This window comes from Meriones unguiculatus, chromosome 18 (assembly GCF_030254825.1).
Source record: "Meriones unguiculatus strain TT.TT164.6M chromosome 18, Bangor_MerUng_6.1, whole genome shotgun sequence".
Classification (NCBI taxonomy): Eukaryota; Metazoa; Chordata; class Mammalia; order Rodentia; family Muridae; genus Meriones; species Meriones unguiculatus.
In genome coordinates this window covers 72421831-72441653 of record NC_083365.1, presented here as the reverse complement: position 1 = coordinate 72441653, position 19823 = coordinate 72421831, and the positions used below count along the sequence as shown (strand labels likewise).

The window sequence follows — 19823 nt, the reverse complement described above, 5'->3', positions numbered from 1 at the left end:
TCATCCCTTGAACTTCCTAACTCCTGACTCTTCCTAACTCCTGTGTTTGTGCATTGTATACAAAGCCTGAAGAAACTGGGCAGAGAAGTGAGGACTGCTGTGCTCACAACTGCACTAAAGCAGAAGTGGGAAGGGATGTGAGGCCCACGTGTCACTTGTCCTCCACTTCACTAAACTAATGGCTGTGAACTTGTCCTAGCGGTGTAACACTTTTAGCTGACAGTGAGCCAGGGCTGGGCTGCAGCTCCGTCAGCAGAGAGCCTGTCTAGCATGCAGGAACTGGATGCGGTCTCCAGCACTGTGTAAACCTGGCATGGTGCCACAACCTGCATTTCTGGCACTTGGAAGGCAGAGGCAGAAGAAACTCCCTTGGTTACACCTAGTGGCTCGCTAGTGAGGCTGAGACACTTGTTTCTCTCCTTCCTCCTTCTGGCACTACAGGTGTTCACTGCCATGTATACCTTCATGTGGGGGACAGGGATCAAACACGGCTCCTCATCCTTGTGCAGCAAGCACTTTACCCCCAAAGCCACATTTCCAGCCCTCTGCATTAAGTCCTCTTGAGGCACCTGGAAACTTCCTCACACTGTGTACTGGTTCTGTGACGTTTTGACTAGCAGCCCGTTAGCATCTTAGAACCTAGCATGCTCTACAAGAGCAGGGCCGTGTGTGTCTTACCCTCCCTGACCCCAGCATCCTCTCCAGCACCCATTCATTAATGCTCATCATATAGTGATGAGACAGACAGATGAGCTAATCATGAAGTCAGATAACCTCATGGAACATTGGAGTCCTACTGTGTTCCTGACTGAAGGAAGTGAATCACTTGAAAGTCAACAAAACTCATTTGAGCATTTCATCAAAGGTTCATTTTCTTCCACATAGACATTAACTATTTTTTAAGTCAGGGTCCCACGTAACCTATGCATGGCCTTGTGCTGCCTGTGTAGCTGTGGCTAAATTTGCCCTCTTCCCAAGTGTTTGGATTAGACACGTGCACCCCCATACCCACTTTATCAAGCACTGTGGGTGGAACCCAGGGCTTCCTGCGTACTATGCGGCTGCTTTACCACCGTCACGCCCCAGCCCCTCCTCCACATTTAAGTCTCCCGCTTCATAGACAAGCGCTACCGTCTGTCTGATGGTGTAGAGCTGAGCTGCCTGCTCTTTGAACTAAATGAGCTCCCAGGACTATGATCTGTCTGAGTTAGGCTGAAGCAGCTTGGAGTTCTGTGTTGATTGATGCTGTTTTACATAGTCCTGATGATGCAGAGTGTTCCAGGAGAAAAGAAGAGCATTCCCTCGCTGGTGAATCATGGCCGTGCTTACCACTTAGAGAAATGAACGGCTCCAAGGGAAGCTTTATACACCAACAAGGCAGGATTTGATTTAAACCCTTCAGTGCTAACTGAGCCTCTAAATCTTTACCTTCAAGGGGACTGACTCATATTTGTTGACGCAAACAAGATCATGGTTCCAGCCGTATATGAAATATGTGGGGAGCAAGCATTGTTTGTGTAGCGGCTTCCCTTCTGTGGAATTCGCTGCTGATTAAGTCTATAAAAATGAGAACAGGTCATCTCTGGAACCACCTTTGCCTCTCCACAGTCTGTTATGCTCCAAGCGGCCCTGACTTGCCTTTCCAGCTCGTGTCTGGGAAGTTGGTGGGAAAAAGGTGTTTTATCTGGAGCTACTGGGGTTTTATCTCTGTCTTGTATTCTCAGCCATGGTTTCCTGTGTTTCTCTCTCTTTCTGTCTATATGTCTTGGCCTCTATCTCTATCTGTCCCTCTTTTTCTATCTCTTTCCTTCTGTCTCTTCCTCTTTCTGTCTCTCTGCATGTGTCTCTCTCTCCCTATCTGTCTCTTACTTTGTCAGTCTTGGTGTCTGTCTCTATCTATCTCTGTATCTGTCTTTGTCTCTCTATGTCTATTTATGTCTTTCACTTTGTCTTTATCTCTATCTTGTTCTCCTCCTCTATTTTTCATCTCCTTTGTTGTTCCTGTTTCTTTCTGTGTGCCATTCTCTCTTTTTAGTTTCTTGCCCCTTCATCTCCCCTAGATCGTTAATTGGCAAAGATACTAAAATTTCTGCTATTTTGTCTGATTGTGTGTTAGTTACATTTAGATAAAATGAAGATCCTTGTTTTTTTTTTTTACATTGACATGTTTAATGAGTGTAAGATAAATTTAGAAGCCATGCAGCCTGAAATGAGCAGCTGTGGGCTGCTGAGGGTGCAGCCATGTTTCTCCGCAGGTCAGCCTCCACTCATTTTCTCTTTGCTTGGCCTCTTCTGGAAGGTTCCTTCATTATGTACTCTTAATGTTTCATTGTTCTCTTACACTGTCACTGACAAATAATTGGGGGAAGGTGTGGGGAGAATAGCCTAACCCTAGTAGAATTACGTTTGTAGGTCAGTATATTCATCTTTCTTCTCCTCTAACTCCTCCTTCTCCTTTTCCTTCTCCTCTTTTCATTTGTACACCTCTTCATGTAGCTCACCATGCTTTCAAACTCACTATGCAGCTAAGGATTGATCTTTGAAGCCTTGATCTTAGTGTTTTTCAGGGTTTTCTAGAATAGCAGAACTGGTAGAAAAAAAATTCAGATATGTAACATTTGTGGAGTTTATTAAAGTAGCTTACAGGCTGTGCTCCAGATAGTCTAATAATGCTTGTCTCCTGATAGAAAGGCCAAGAATCCTCTATTGATCAGTCCATGAGGCTAGGTGTTTCAGCTGGTCTTCAATATATTCTAGGATCCTGAAAAAGTAAGTTTTTATGACAGCAAAGGAATGCCTCTGCAGCAAGGTAGATGAATTTGCCAGCGAGAGTGAGGCAAGTAGGCAAAAAGCAGGAGATTTCTTCTTCATGTCCTTTTATACAAGCTGTTGCCAGTGTGACTCAGACCTAAGGTTGGTCTTCTCACCACAAATGATCCAGTCAGGAAAATCCTCCACAGATTCAACTAGGTTTTAGTTGAATCCAGATGAAGTCAAGATGACAGCCAATATTAGCCATCACACTTCTCCTTTCTCCATCTCCTACGTGCTGGATTCAAGACCAGCTTTGAGTTCTTGCTTTCTAATAAGCCAACCACACACCCAATAGTAAAAATGGTAATGGAGAAAGTAGTGCTGGGGAGACATTTCTCAGGGGAGTTGCCTTACAGACCTTGTCTGTCTTCTCTGCTGTGTGTAATCTGATGGTTTTTGTTTGTATTGGTGCTGCTGTCAACCCCAGCACACACTGTCCCCTCTACATCTCCCAAAAATCCACATTCTCAGTCCTGGAGCGGGTATCCACTTACCCTTGCAATGCCCTTCAGCTAGAGCATTCTCTTTCCTTCCCTGCCCATCATCACACTCAAGTTCCCTAACTGCCTTCTTGTTAGGAAAGGTTGAGACCCACTTTCCTTTCTCTTCTTATAGTCCTTACTGCTGAGTATATGAATAAACTATGTCCTGAGTTATTGAATTCTGAGAACTTTGACTTTATAAGCGACATTTAGTTTACCTGGACATATGGGGAAACCGAGAGAAAAAATGCTTGAGAGATTGGCCCAGCAAGACTCAGTGCTGGTTTATAAATATTACAGCATTATCAGTCCCACGATGAGATAATTTTGAGAAATTTGTGAATCTGAATATTGACTCCATGGCTTCTGATGGCCCATCTGTGATAGAGTCTGATCTACCATGGGGGGCGTTTTCAGTAAACTTTCCAGGATCCCTAACTGCCCGTCATTCCTATACGTAAGTTTCCCAACTGGTCTAATCGCTAACCATTCTAAGCGCTGGCCCTCCTTCCACAGCATCTCCCACTGTAGAAGAAGGTGACACTCTACCACCTGGCCCTACCTAGCCTCCACTTCCTCTGTATTCCAAGTAGAAGGGAGCTGAGTCCATTTTGTAACTTGCAAGACCCTACTTGGCCCAGCTCTTTTTATGATGTGTGTGTGTTTGCATATGTGCGCAGGTGCACATACACACATTTGTGTGGTGGAAGCTAGAAGACAGCCTTGACTGTCATTTCTCAGGTCCCACCCACCTCGTTTGTTTTCTTTTGAGACCTGGTTTTTGACTGGCCTGGATTTTTTGAGTAGGACAGACTGGCTGGCCAATGAGCCACAAGAATCCTCCAGTCTTCATGTTCCCAGGGCTAGAATTACACATTCTTACAACCATGACCAGCTTTTGCTTTTCAGGTTAAATTATTAAACACTGGTGAGGTTTGCTGCTGTTGTTGTCTGTTTTGTTGTTTGCTTGCTTGTTTGTTCTTATTGTCTGAGAATTCAATACAGGATTTTAATGTTTGTTGAAATCCATTCCCTTCCAATCCCTCCCTTCACTGTTCTTCCCACCCCTTTCTCCTCCAAACCTTATGTAGTTGTCTATTTTTAAGACAACTGAGTGCACTTGGTGATGCTGGGGTAGGCATGGGTATATGACTGTCTCCTGGAGGATGCTCAGGCTCCCAGGGACCACAGCCCTAGAGAAATTGACTCTCCCTCTCCCAGCAGCCACCAGTTATCAGTAACTCTTCAGCAAGCTGTGGGATTTCCTGACTTCCTCCTCTACCTGTGGTGAGATTTGGTTTGGCTTGACCTTGTGCATGCCTTAGGCATATGTGATAGCCTCTGTGATTTTTGGCATGGATTCAGGAAATCAGCCAAACACAAGTCTTCATGCTTTCGAGGCCAGTGCTTCCCTGACTAAGTCATCCCGAGTCCCTGGCTTTCTTTCCTGCTCATCTTCCTCTTGCATCTTCTCAGGTCCAGCACAGAGGACCCCCCTTCTTGCCCACAAGGATCCCTCCTCTCAACAGTTTTTCTTCTGCTTGGACTGTCTTTTCCCTCTTTGAGAGCCCTGCATGCTCATCATATTGTATCAGCACCAAGGACAGCTTCTCAGATACTTCCATTCTGATGTCATAGAATCTCATAGAAAACTGTCCCTAATGATAGACCTGTCCACCGCAGCGTTCTCTTGTATTTGTTTTTTTCATAGCATTTGCCACTAGCAACAGTTATATTTCCTAAACACATGTTCATTTACACAACGTCATGCAGGAGTCCAGGTGAGATATTAATTGGTTGGTGGAAATATTGTGTTGAATTTCAGTACATGCTAATTGAGTGTTCATGATGATGCTGGGGAACACAACTCCTGTGAGTGATGAGAATTGGCTACTTATGTCTATATGGATGCCGACAATCACATATATAGGACAAGGTAATGTTTCCCAACATGAACTGTAATTTCATTAATTGTCAGAACTTGGTTCTGTTTTTCCCATCTTGAGCACCTGGATCAGCAAATGGCTCATAGTGTTAAGAAACCTGTGTGCTGAGTACAAACATGAACTCTGATTGGGTTCCTTCTGGGAATCTCTTTTGTTGTGATTTGAATGTGAAATGCACCCTTATCCCCGTGTCCTCATGTGTTTACACACCTGCTCCCTGGTGGTGGTGCTGTTTGGGAAGGTTATGCTTTGGGGAGGGGGAGCCTGCCCAGAGGAAGTAGCACACCAGACATGGGCATTGAGGTTTTACAGCCCGGTCTTGCTTGCTCTTTCCTCTCTGTTTCTTAAGTGTGGATACAGTGTGACCAGCTAGCCTCCTGCTCCTGACATCCTGTTTGTGTTTTGACTTGTGTGCTTGTTTTTGTTCTTTTTTTAACTTTAGACATCTTTGTTAGTAAATTAGCTGTTGGTGCTATCCCTCAAAGCACAGTAATAACATACAGGGTAATATTCATAAGTATAAAGAAAGCGAGGGTGTGCCCTAATACAGAAGCGGGGATGCTGTATTTGGGCATAGGGTACATTCCGGGGACTGTTCCAGTAATAAACAGTCAACAGAACATAATTTACAAGACAGCTTTACATAAAATTATGTAGGAGTCCAGGTGAGATAGCAATTGATTGGGGGGAAATATTGTGTTGAAATTCAGTACATGCTAATTGAGTGTTCATGAAGACGCAGGGGAACATGGCTCCTGTGAGTGATGAAAATCGGCTGCTAATGTATGGATGGATGCCGACAGCCATATGTAAAGGACAAAGTTATCACAGCTTACTGAACATAAATGGCCCATGTTCATTTACTGAGCCACTACAGGGTGGATCTGGAATGTGCTTGTCGCATCGAGGCTTACTTAGTGTTTTACTCACCACACCAATGCTTTCTCTTTAATTCATTATAAAATCATAACAGGGTGTGTGTGTGTATGAGTGTGTGTGTGTGTGTGTGTGTGTGCATATTTGTTGAGAACCTCTCACATCTCATCCCTCAGGTATTATTCACTTTGGGTTTTATAGTTTATTCTATGACCTTCCAGGGCCTCCCCAGAACTGGGATCACAGGTGCCACCATACTTGGCTTATTCTGTGTGGGCTAGGGATGAACTTAGGTACCTGCAAGGCAAGCATTTAATGGACTGGGACATCTCCCCAGCCCGCACTGTCACATCCTCACCCACTGTGTATTATTATATACAGAGACCACCACTAAAATTATGTTCAGAAAGCGCCACAGAACAGCTCAGCATGGATGAACCTACTGGCTAAGTGATTTTACTCATAGATGTTACATATATAGACATGAAGGTCTTACATGGATAGGTACTATGAGATATACTTTTTACGTACTTCATAATGCGTTTTGAAAAAGTATTTTAAGTGTTATGGATCTTTCAGAGCACCTTGGTGAATACAGTTTGAGAACTCCTGCCTCCCCCAATGTTGTTACTTCTAAGTAGATAACGGGAGTTCCTTAAAGGTAGGGATTATTATGTTTTGCCTTGGCATTGGCAGATGATCTTAACTTACTCATAAATATAAAAAAAAGTCTGCCAGGATGCATAATCCAGTTTAGGCCAGGTGGTTGGAAGCCTGCTACACCAGAGCCAAGATTCCTGCAGTGTGTGTTGGGAGTTAAATAGTGTAAAAGAATGATTTAACCTTGTGCGTGATGCAAGGAATTTTTTCCATCATAGACTTAGAGAATTAAGATTTCCTGAGGTGTATTTTAGGCATTTGGCTTTTTAAAAAGCTGTGTTTCTGGCCGGGTTTCATCCTTCTTGCCTGCTTTTATATTTCACATCTAGCTATATTTGCTAGAAATAACCATTTATTTATACAAATAGTTTTATTTGCATTCCTTGGTACATGACGCAAAAGATGGAATATAGTTCTGATGATATTCTCTTTTTTATCCCTTTGTGTAGCTGTGTGTGATGTGTGTCCTGTGTGCATGTGCATAAGCACAGATGCAGGAGAGGCAGGCAGAGGGCTCACCTTTCCTCTTGTTTGGGATGGGATCTCCTGTCAGGCGACGTGGCCTGCATGTATCCCAGGATCTCATGTCTCTTCCTCCTATTTCACTGCAAGAATGCTGGGAATATTTACACACAGGTGTGTCTGGCTCTAACACAGTTTAAGAGGATTAGGCCTCAAGTTCTCACACTTGGGCAGCAAGCCCTTTCACTCTCTCAGCCATCTCTGTCACCCATTGTATCATTTTCTCTTGATGTTTGTTTTTCTCTTGAAAGCAAGAGCTAAGAAAAAGTCTCAAATTAACACTTCTCAACTTCCAAAAAGCTGTCAGAGACAAGGTTGAGAGTGGAGCTTCCAACAGGGAAGCAAGACAAGACAACAACATTTTATGTCTGCCTCGAGGCTGTACAACAAATCCTGAAGTGTTAGAAGGGAAACACAGGGGTCCTTAGAAATTGGGCTATTCTGGCTGAAGTAGCCATTTGTTTTGAGCACAGAATTCCACCTGGCTTGAGGAACAGCTCAGCAGTGTGTGCACTTGCCATGCAAACGTAAGACCTAACTTCATATCCCAAGAACCCATACAAGTGCCACAGAGACATGCAGGTCTGCCTGTAAGTGCAGCCTTGAAAGGCAGAGACAGGGGATTCCCAGATCAAGCTAAAGATAGAGACTAGCCATATAGATAACCGGATACTGCCTGAGAAATACTGCCTCAGTGAATATGGTAAGAGTGATACAGAATGATCCCATCATCAGTCTAGGTCTTCACATACATGCAATTATGTAGGTATACATGCATATTGTACACACACATCTTCCCCCACACACGTGCAAAAATATACACATATTCATGTATATCACACACATGAAAATGAAATAAAAATTTGAAAGCATCATTTCAATATTTTATACTTATTTTTCCTTAAATTAATGAAGTAGTTGTATGTCCATTAAATTCGGTGATCCTCTTTTCCTTTCTCAAATGAAGGTATCAAGTTAGGTGAATTTGGCCAGCTCTATAGCTTCTCCAGCTGTGGAGACAAAATGCATCTTCAGATATGGTGATCCCATGACTTTACCTTACCAAAGTTTAGTGAAGAAAAAACAAACTTCTAATGGAGGGTTTGGGAAATGGCAAGTTAATAAGGTATTTATTGATTTTCAAGCATGAAGACCTGAGTTCAGTGCACAGAACCCATGTAAAATGGTTAGCCATGGTGATACATGCTTATAATCCCAGCAGTGGGTAGGTGGGGACACACATATCCCTGAGGCTTGGTGTCAGCCACCCTTGCTTACCTGGGGAGTTCTAAATTGGTGAGAGTTCTTGTCTCAAAAAAAAGTTGAGGGCTTCTTTCATGCATGCACACACAGGTGGACCTTTGCATGCTCACATATTCCCACACACAAAATAAAAGCCTACTGTTCTCACTAATGTAAGCACTGCTCACCTTGTTTAACAAATCCGTCTCCGCTTCAGCCCTGGAAGCACCTCAGAAGCAATCCAGATTTCTCCCCTTTAGACCTTTGCTATGTTCCAGCTGCCAATCAGTAAAAACATTAATTTTTTTCTGGCTTTAGGAAAGAGTATCTGGAGAAGAGAGGAAACAGCAAGAAGCGCTGGGTGACCTCCATACGGCGGTAGGTGAAGACTCAGTAAGTGGAGACAGCAGTGCCGAGGAGGGGAAAGAAAACACCAGACTGCTCTTAAAGAGACTGAAGGCTCTGGAGGTAAGACACCCACCCACCCACCGACAGCAAAGCCTGCTGTCCTGGTACTCACTTGCTGGTGCTGGCACTGGTTGTGACTCCAAGTCCTCCTTTCTGAGTTCTCCCAGACTGATATAGTCACCTGGCTGCCATTAGAACCCCTTCCTCAACAGTGGACACAGTTAACGTTCATTGCACTGGAAGGGTCTTGACCTGTTAAGTCTAGCTGTATTGCCTTCAAAAGAGAAATCAGCGGAGCAACTCACTTCCAAATCATAGTCTTTGAAATTGCAAGATGGGGCTGTGGAGCGCTTGACTTTCTTTTCCTAATGACTCATAAGGAGGATGCCTGGGTGAATGAATGAGCAAAATATCCAAGAAAATATGAAACATTCTCAGGTACTCCCCACAGAAATTCCTGAAAACAGATGGGTGGGAAAATGTGTTTAGAGCCCTGGCAGAAGAGCCATTGGCTGGGGAAACATCTGGTTCCCATAGAGGAAGGGGAGAGGATCATCTGTGGCCCCGGGGGCTTTCCTACCTTGGTAGGTTTTTCAAAAACCCCTAGGTGGTGAAAGGAATGTATATGCTTACGTACAGATTTTAATCATATTTTGACAGCTCTAGTTCATAGAGAAATAAGGTGCGTGTAGACATCAACATGTAAGGTACACTCAGAGAGAATCAGCACCAAGCCAAGGGTCTTTGAGGGAGATCTGGCCGTACCCCAGCGCTCCCACGCAGTCTGAAAGCACTAGATCCTCTATAACTGAGAAGCATTTCTGTCTCTTTAAGCGTTCACTCCTCAATTTTTCTAGCTGTCACCAGAGGACCTCTCACTGATTGGTTCTTGCTTGAGTATTTGACACTTACATGAAGGTATTTGAGATATTTGAGATGTAAGTGAAGGTAATAACTTGAGCCACCCCAGATGATCATTTGGAAAGAGAGTCTAAATGAAGGGTTGTTTAAATTTATTTGGGCTTGGGCATGTCTGTGGGGAATTGTCTTGATCCCTTTCGTTAATGTAGAAAGATCCAGCCCACTGTGAACAGCAGCATTCCCTAAACAGGAGGTATAACTGAACTGTGTAACAGTGGAGAGAGAGAGAGAGAGAGAACACTGAATAGAGGACACACAAACATCCTCTCTTTGCTTTTTCCTCTGGGTGTGAGTAGATGTCCCACTGTGATGTCCCCACAGTTAGGGAATGGAACCTGGAACCATAACTTGTAAATCCTTTCTTTCCTAAATTTTACTTTTTCTGGGTATTTTGGCTCAGACTAGGAAATAAAATTACGAATCCATCATCTAACTCTACAGTCCTGCCTAGGGATATGGCATAATTCTAATGTGTTTGCCTATCCTGCCGGTGGCTCCAAGTTCCCTCGTCCGTACTGCAGACAATTGGATGTGGTACTATAACCCTGAAATCCCAGCACCCAGGAGTAGAGGCAGGAGGATCAGGGTATCAGAATCATCTCTGGTTACAAAGTGAGTTTCAGGATAACTTGGGTGAGATGAGAACATGCCACTAAATAGAACAAAAACAATGGGACAAGGATGAAAACACAGTTTTGCAGCAGGGCCCACAAACTCTGGAATCCTTTCTGAGTGTGTAGAACGAGGATGAGGAGCAGTGGCATGGCCCCCTGCCTGCTGTGCACAGCCCTGCCTGTGACCTCTAGCATTCTTTAGAGAGAGCACTGATCTTTAGATTCTTGTTTCCTTGAGGCAATGAGTCCTTGAGCCTGAGTCTCAGGACTCTGTTTGAATCTCTGCTCTGTTTTTTCTTTTAAAAACTTCAGAGTTACCCAACCTCTTTCTGGTTTTCTTTCCTTACTTGAGGGAAAAAAATGAAGATAATAATAATCCACAACGTTACTGAAAAGCCGTGAGATTAAAGTGATTATTATCCCTACAGTTCCCCTATACTTGGTCCCATCTCTGTTCCAGCATTATCTGTTGCCATGATAAAATACCTGGGGAAAAATGAAACTGAAGGTGTTTATTTCTGCTTACAAGCCCAGGTATCATTTCATCATCACTGTGACTTCAAGGCAGGAACTTCAAACAGCCATTCACGTCCCATCTGCCTTCAGGAGCAGAGATGAACATGTGTGTGCTGGCTCACGTGCCTCCTTGTTCATGCTCAGATCCATTTCTCTGCTTTTATACAGTCTAGGACCCAAGACCAAGGACTAGCAACCGCGAAGTGGGATGAGAATTCCCGTGTCAGTTAATGCTAGTAATTAAGACAATCCATATCTACTGGCCAACGCAGTCCAGACAATTCCTCACCGAGACTCTTCCCAGATAACTCTGTGGTGTCAGGTTGACACTTGAAGATAACCATCACCTGAGCTGATCTGTTCCAAGGCAGTTGCCTAGGCCTCAGTCTCACGCTTATTGTTTATCTGAATAAAATCACCAATACAAAACTATGAGAGAAAAGACTCAGGCACGCCCCACAGAGATTCCTGAAAACAGATGGGTGGGAAAATGTGTGTAGATTGCAGGAAGAAGAGCCATTGACTGGGGAAACCTCTGCTTCCTATGGAGGAAGGGGAGAGGATCACCTGTGGCCCCAGGGGCTTTCCTACCTTGGTAGGTTTCTTAAAAACACATAGGAAACATTCTTGGGGAAAGGACAGAGTCCACCTGGGAGTGTTGAGAAACCCCACAATGAACTAGATTGAGACAGAAAGAGTTGCTATTCCATGTTCTCAGCTGTTAGTTCTTCCGTAATGATTACAGCGAAGTTGTTCTTAGTTCATGTCATGGTCAGGGGACATTGTGAAGGGCGTTTCAGCTAATCAAGGTAAGAGGTGTTAAAAATGTCTTTGGCATCAAACGTTCTCAAACTTCAGGGTATATACATATTTATATAATTTTTTCCTTCCAAGAGATCATTACGTATTGGGCAGCAACTCTTTTGCCCAATATTATTTGGCTGCAATAATAATGTCTTGAAGTGAAATTAATCCCCATAGTTTCAATTCACAATGTATTTTATTTTCTAAATTGGATTGCTGTAAGAAGAGTTATTATTTAAAGTTTTGTTTCATATTTCTTTAACTTGCTACTTGCTCCCTGATCTCATATCTTCTGTTTTTTGAGAATTCTGTGATCTTATTAAAATATGTATTTGTGCTGGGCACAGTGGTGCATGCTTGTACTCCCAGAGGCAGAGTTAGGCAGCTCTCTGTGAGTTTGAGGCCAGCCTGGTTTACAAAGTGAGTCCAGGACAGCCAAGGCTACACAGAGAAACACTGCTTAGAAAAGAAAAAAAGACATATGTATATGTATATGTATATGTATATGTATATGTATATGTATATGTATATGTATATATATTATGTGTGCAGGTGCACACGAGCAATACATGTGTTTAGGTCAGAGTACAGCCTGTGGGATTGGCTCTCCCCTTCTACCATGTTGGTTCTGGTAACTAAATTCAGATCGTCAAGCTTGGAGGTGAGTACTGTTGCCTACTGAGCCATCTCTCGCCCCACCCCATTATCTTGTTAACTGTAAATTTAAGGTTAGTGGATTATGGTAGGTCTCAGGTAGTCCAGCTCTGAGGCTCCTTTGGCTGCTGGCCACTCTTGCTTTCACCCCCTGAAAACTGCAGTCCCAGGTGTGCACCACACCCCTGTCTATTACTACAAAATGGATATATCTTTTATTTGCATGTAATTGGGTTTTATGTGAATTTCATATACTACAGAATCTTAGTTATTTTATATGCTGTGTATATTGCATCATCTGCATAGGCTAAAAATTGTTGTGGTTAAATAAATAACTAATTTTTCTAGAGCTGGCCACAGACACACAGGTACATTGCAGAATTTTTACAAAATACTCTTTGGAAAGTCTTCAGGGAAATTCTCCTAAAAGGATCCGAATACCTTGTCAATATTTTGTTGTGCACAAAGACTGTAGACCCAAAGCACATTTCCTTCCACTGTGATTTCAGACAACCAGATGTGTATGTTCTAATTTCTTGGCTCTGATACGAGAGAAAGCAAAGGTGACAGGAAGAACCCAGGCCAGTGAGGTGGTTTAGAGGGTGTGGGGGGTTCTGTCAAGTATGGGGGTCTGAGTTCTATCCCGTGACGCACATAGCAGAAGAGACAGGTTATTTCTGGTTGACCTCCCCATGAATGCTATGATGCAGACATGACCACATACACACATACATGCACACTGTAAATGTTTTTTAAAAAGAAAAACACCAGACTCCCCAAAGACGTCCCAAGGGGGTGTGAAGCAGACTCAGAGACCTAGCATTACTCTTGACTGGTGTTACATAAGTGTTTAAAGTGCTAAACACGATTTTTTAAAACACTTAATTTACATTTAACAGCAACCCAGATCATATCTGAGTAGCCCCTGACTTTGATAATTAAGCATGTATGGCTGAGGTCTTATATGCATGTGTTTGAGTCCCACCCAGTGTATCCACTGAGGTTCATAGGTTCTTGTGATCTGGAGTGAAGGGGAGGGCAGAGACACTTAGCTAGCACTAGAGATAGACAGCTTATTGTAAGAGGAAGACACTCACGAGAATGGAGCTGGGACAGCTGAGAAACTCAGGGTCATTTCCACCACATCAGTCTCTCCCATGTTTGTACTGAACTTGCTCTTCTCATGTGTGTGCTGACCCATATGTAGCCCTGGTGTGGAGCATTCTCCAGTCTCTACCACCTGGCTCCCTTCATGTGTTAATCTCGATGCCTCCTTCTTTTTTTTTTAATTTCTTTATTAATTACACTTTATTCACTTTGTATCCCCCCTGTGGTTTCCTCCCTCCTCCCATCCCAATCCCTCCCTTCATCCACCCTCTGCATGCATGCCCCTCCCCAAGTCCATTGATAGGAGAGGTCTTCTTTTCCTTCCTTCTGATCCTAGTCAATTAGGTCTCATCAGGAGTAGCTGCAGTGTCTTCTTCTGTGGCCTGGTAATGCTGCTTCTCCCTCAGGGGGAGGTGATCAAAGAGCAGGCAAATCAGTTCATGTCAGAGGCAGTCCCTGTTCCTATTACAATGGAACCCACTTGGCTACTGAGCTGCCATGGACTACATCTGTGCAGGGGTCTTAGGTTATCTCCATGCATAGTCCTTGGTTGGAGTATCAGTCTCAGGAAAGACCCCTGTGTTCTCTGTCCAGGAAGTTGTCTCCTGTGCCAATGAGTTCTAGGGTTTTCCCCACTTTTTCTTCTAACCGATTTATTGTGTCTAGTTTTATGTTGAGGTCTTTGATCCACTTGGACTTTAGTTTTGTGCAGGATGATAGGTATGGATCTATTTGCATTTTTGTACTTGTAGACATCCAGTTAGACCAGCACCATTTGTTGAAGATGCTGTCTTTTTTCCATTGAATGGTTTTGGCATCTTTGTCAAAAATCAGGTGTCCGTAAGTGTGTGGGTTTATTTCAGGGTCTTCTATTTGATTCCATTGATCCACCATTTTGTTTCTATGCCAGTACCATGCAGATTTTAGTATTGTTGCTCTGTAGTACAGCTTGAGATCAGGGATGGAGATACCGCCTGAAGATCTTTCACTGAAGAGAATTGTTTTAGCAATTCTGGGTTTCTTGTTGTTCCATATGAAGGTAAGAATCTTTCTTTCAAGGTCTGTAAAGAATTGTGTTGGTAATTTGATGGGAATTGCATTGAATCTGTAGATTGCTTTTGGTAAGATAGCCATTTTTACTATGTTAATCCTGCCAAGCCATGAGCATGGGAGATATTTCCATCTTCTGATATTTTCTTTTAATTCTTTCTTTATAGACTGGAAATTTTTTTCCATACAAGTCTTTGACTTGCTTGGTTAGGTTCACACCAAGGTACTTTATGTCATTTGTGGCTATTGTGAAGTGAGTTGTTTCCCTAATTTTTTTCTTGGCCCTTTTGTCTTTTGTATACAGGAGGGCTACTGATTTTTTTGAGTTAATTTTGTGTCCGGCCACTTTGCTGAAGGTGTTAATCAGCTGTAGGAGTTTCCTGGTAGAGTATTTGGGGTCACTCAGGTATACTATCATATCATCTGCAAATGGTGATACTTTGACTTCTTCCTTTCCAATTTGTATCCCCTTGATCTCCTTCAATTGTCTTATTGCTCTAGCAAGGACTTCAAGAACAATGTTGAAGAGATATGGAGAGAGTGGGCAGCCTTGTCTTGTCCCTGATTTCAGTGGGATTGATTTAAGTTTCTCTCCATTGAGTTTGATATAGGTGGCGTTGGTGGAATAGTGATGAGCATAGCTGTCCTCCAAGATGCCTCCTTCTTATGCTCTTTTCACTGGCCACACAGACACTTCATTCACCCTTGCCTGAGAAAAGTTTCCCCTGTATGGTGCTCTCCATAGTCCCTTCTCTGCTGGGTCCCACTAGCTTTCAGTTTTTATTTTCTCTGCTTTTCCCAGCACCAGCCTCATGTGTAACCACTCTGCCTTGAGAGACAGTGAGATGTGTCCCAGTACCTTCAGAGAGCTGCGCTTACGCCCATTCCTTACCTGCCCCATCTTTTCAATTGCCAGGCCCTATCACAAAGCAAGGCAAGCTGTGTCTCCACCTGCACCAGCAGCTCCAGCCAGTCCTGTGTCTAGTTCTGCACCTCTAGCCTCTGAACTATCACTTGCTTCGCTAGGTCCCTCTGTACCCTGTCAGTACTTCTCAAAGTTTCTTGCTGGAGTGACATTTTCCTTCCTCGAGAGAAGTCCAGAGGCAGCTGTCAAACAAGACACAGACATACAGCCATATACTCTTTCTGTTCTCTGCAGCTTCCTCAGCCTGCCAGCTGTGCTGAGGTACTTGCATATGCCATAGAGAGGAAGGTCAGATCCTCTTAGACCCTCTGGCCCCCAACCCAGCCACAAGCTTGTGGAACTTCTGCTTAAGCTCCCAACTTATGTTAAGGAGACTATTTGATAGTTGCTGTCAGTGTTCCAGGGCCACAAGGGCAAAAAGAGCCACATGCACGTGCCCCTTAGTGTTTTGCTATACAGATGTGGTTACGTGATTTAAGAGTTTGGGATTCTGCTGCTGCTGTTTCAAGGACTGCCGGCCGGCCTGCCTACGTATATTGCTTTGCATGTGCATATACCCGTGTGCATGTGTGGAGGCCAAAGGCCAAAGTTGGATGCCTTATTTGATCTACCTTAGTTTTTGAGACGGGGCATCTCACTGTACCTAGATCTCATCAGTTCAGCTGAGCTGGCTGGCCAGTAAGACCCTGGGGAGGCTCCCGTCTCCACCTTCCCAGGAATGGGGTTGCAGATGTGAGGCATCAAGTTAGGCTCTTATATGGGTTCTGAAAATTGAACCCATATCTCCATGGCACAGCAAGTACTTTATGAATGGCGTCATCTCTACTGCCGGAGGACTGCTCTCTTTACTTGGAGAGAAGCTCACCAAACCTTCTAAATCACACTGTGGCAGCATAGTTGTGGGTGGAGTACTCCTGCAACCCCATTTTGTCACATTCCAGGATCCTTCTCAACTTACCCCTCAGTCCCCTGGCTGCATCTGGGGTCTAGCCTGGTCTCTTCTTGGAATATTTGACTCACCATCCAGGTTTATTTCTGGAGTATATCTTGCCATGTGTGATTTTCTTGTCCTCAGTCCCTTGCTGTAGCACCAAAAGCCCTTCTCACTACTCTAGACACATAACACAAGAGTGCATGTCAAGTTGGACATCTCTATACTTGTTCTGCCCTCATCAAGCATCTGGTTCCCAGACTCTGGCCAAGAGCAGAGTCAGCCTGAGAGCACTACAGAGTTCTGAGTCTCCACCAAAGTGCTGATGTCTCGGCTGTAGCCTCAAGGTCAGAAGAACATCGCCTCTCATAGGAATGATTTATTTTGTGCAGGAAAGTATAGCAATTAAATATGTTAAGGTGAATAGCAGCCTTTTCTAACCAATTATACCTTTCCGTGAAAGTTTGACAATTAAAGTGCTAAGCATAGGTTTTTGTTAATAAGTGATTCTGTTTAAAATTGGGTAGTTTAAAATAGTCAAACCTGGCTGCACATCACAGTTATTTGTGGAACTCATACTTAATATCTGTGTGCTGAATAGTCTTTATGGGTCAAATGCTGTTTCAGCCCTAGGGAAGGTCAGTACTTATATGAGTCCCATCTCAGTGGACAGAGATAGGAAGCCCATACTTAAATAATAAGCAAATAAGTTCATGGATATGTAAAAGGCTCCAAATGAGAAAAAAACAATATCATAGAAAAGAGTGTGAGATAAGAATGAGAGACATTTAGCCTCTGAGGAACTCTTCCCATAGTCTCAGGCCACTAAAGTACAAGGTGAGTAATAACAGGAGCTGGCTCGGTGAGGATCTGGAAGACTAACATTGCAGAAAGAAGCACCTAGAAGGATGAAGAAGCTTGAAGCTTTACAGGGACACAGAGCGGACCTGTACCCCAGACTACGGCCAGGGATTCTTACAGGCTTCATGGCGAAACTTATCCTTACTTGGTTAGTTCTTACCAGCATGGCACGGGAGCCATGAAACTTAAGGTCTGAGTCTTATGAGCTATTATGCACCCACATTATTTTCTAGTCTCCTTTTCTTAGCAAATTCCAAGTGGACTCTTATTAATAAAGTCATGGAACAGGTGCTAACGCCATCCAGGAGTTGGGAAGATGGTTCATGGGGTAAGAGCACTCGCTACGCAAACCTGATAAAATGAGTTCATATCTCCAGAACATATGCAGTAGAACAAGTGTCTCTGATCACAGTAAAACCTATAGGAATCATTGATGAGGAGGATGTGGTATGTAAGAGGAACTAGAAAATCAAGAATGACTTCAGATTGTTTTATTCTTTACTTCTGACAGTGGGGTCATAACAGAATGAGAGGTGGCTCATGGGAAATGATGATCTCATAATCAGCTTGTGCAGTCTGCATTGGGACACATGTTCAGCATTCAAGTGACAGTGTTGAGGAGTTTGAGGGATGCACAGGGTTGAGGTTACAAGTGTGGATCTGAGAGAATGAGCTTATAGATGACATTCTGCAGGATAGTATCAAACTAAGCGAGTGAGAAGTTAAGTGTGAATGTGGATGTGAGGAGGGCCTGGGACAGAGTCCTAGCAGCCTCTCTATTGGGAAATTTTCTATTAGGAAATTTGCAGGGCTCTGGGAGGGCCAGCATATGAGCCTGAGCAAGAGTAGCTAGTGAAAATGGAGGGAGGGGTCTGAGAAACCTAAGGAAGAAACACAATATTAAGAGAAGATGCACAGGGCCCACTGTTGATTCTCTTCTCTATGGCGAGCCTCCATCTTGATAACCAAGGTGTCTTACTGGACTGACTTGGAAGAGAAAGATGGGGAAGCATGTGCAGATGGTCCTTTGTATCCGCTCTGGCTTCATTTCTGTTGCTGTGATAAAATATCCTGACCAAAGAAAAGGGGGTTATTTGGCTCACAATTTCAAGTCAGAGTCCTTTATTTTGAGGTGGCCGAGGTAGGAACTCTCGTCGCATTATATCCACAGTCAATAGCAAAAAGAGAGAGTCGACATCCTTGCTTGCTGGTGGTTGGCTGCTTCTGTCTACTCTTATACAGTCCAGGGCCCAACTCACTTTGAGGGCCCGTCTTCCCACCTCAAGGAACAATCTAGACCATCTCTCACAGACATGCCCACCGGACAGCTTATTCTAGATAAGTCATTAGGCCTCCCTTCTTACATGATTATAGGTTGATTCATGTTGTCAGTTAAGCCTAACCAGCAGAGTATCTGTTTGTGTGGCATGTGTGCATGTGTGTAGGGGACAGAGGTTGCCATCTAGGGTCTTCCTCTGTTGCTCTCCACCAGATTTTTTGAAAGAGAAAATAGAACTTGAAGCTCAGTCATTCACCAGACTGCCTGGAAGAGTTTGTGAATGCTCCTGTCGGCACTCAGTCAGCACTGAGGTTATAGACAAAACTTCATGCCTGCCTGGTTATATGGGTGCTGGGCATCTGAGCATCATTCACCTGTTGGTCCTCAGGTATAATCTACCCTCTTTTGAGGCAGGATTTCTCACTGAGCCTAAAAATTACCAATCTGTCTAGGCTGGCTGGCAAATGAGCTCTAAAAATTCCCCTATCTCTACCACTGCAGGGCTAAAGTTGCATTGACCTCAGCTGTGCTGGCCTCTTGAATGGTCCAAACTCAACTCCTTGTGTTTGCATGACAATCACTTTACTTACTAAGCCATCGCTCTGATCCTCACTGGCTCCTCTGAGAAGTTTATTCCTGAAGTACAGAGGGTGTAGTAAGTCAAAGTATGACACAAAACCAACCCTTTTAACATGTAGGGGTATTCAAGTGTGGGGGTGATTCAGTGGAAAGGTCAAAGTTGATGACACATAGACATAAATGCAAATGTAGATGTGAGATATGCGAGCAGACAAGAAGGATGGAACCAGGCCAGAAACACAGCGTTTTAAAAGTCAAATGCCTAAAATACACCTCAGGAAATCTTAATTCTCTAAGTCTCTGACGGAAACTAAACACCTGTATCCTTTTAAAACTCTGCCTGTGTTTCAGATGCACAGCCAAGCTTGAGAGCCATAAATAACAGCTTTTCTTCAGAACATTTTCTATTGCTATAACAAGATACCTGGAGCTATATAACTTTTTAAAGTAAAGACATTAATGAAGCTCATGAGTTTGGAGGCTAAAGTCCAATCATCGTGGGGTTGGCATCCAATGAGGGTTCATGGCTTGGTGATAATACATGGAAAAGGAGACAAAGAACCAGCTGAGTACAAAAAAACTAGATGGGAAACAAGGGACAGGAAGAAGCCAGACTTCCTGAAGACCTGCAC

The 19823-nt window shown here is 43.6% G+C and overlaps 1 protein-coding gene across 6 annotated transcripts in view; it reads left to right on the top strand.

Annotated features, from left to right (window-relative positions):
- Nucleotides 1-19823, top strand: part of Nckap5 (NCK associated protein 5) — an 888867-nt gene that overhangs the window by 563513 nt on the left and 305531 nt on the right. For all 6 annotated transcript variants that reach the window (XM_060371849.1, XM_060371848.1, XM_060371850.1 and 3 more), the window contains one exon: nt 8861-9010. In XM_060371849.1, the coding sequence (XP_060227832.1) occupies nt 8861-9010 (150 nt within the window). The remainder of the gene's footprint in view (nt 1-8860; nt 9011-19823) is intronic.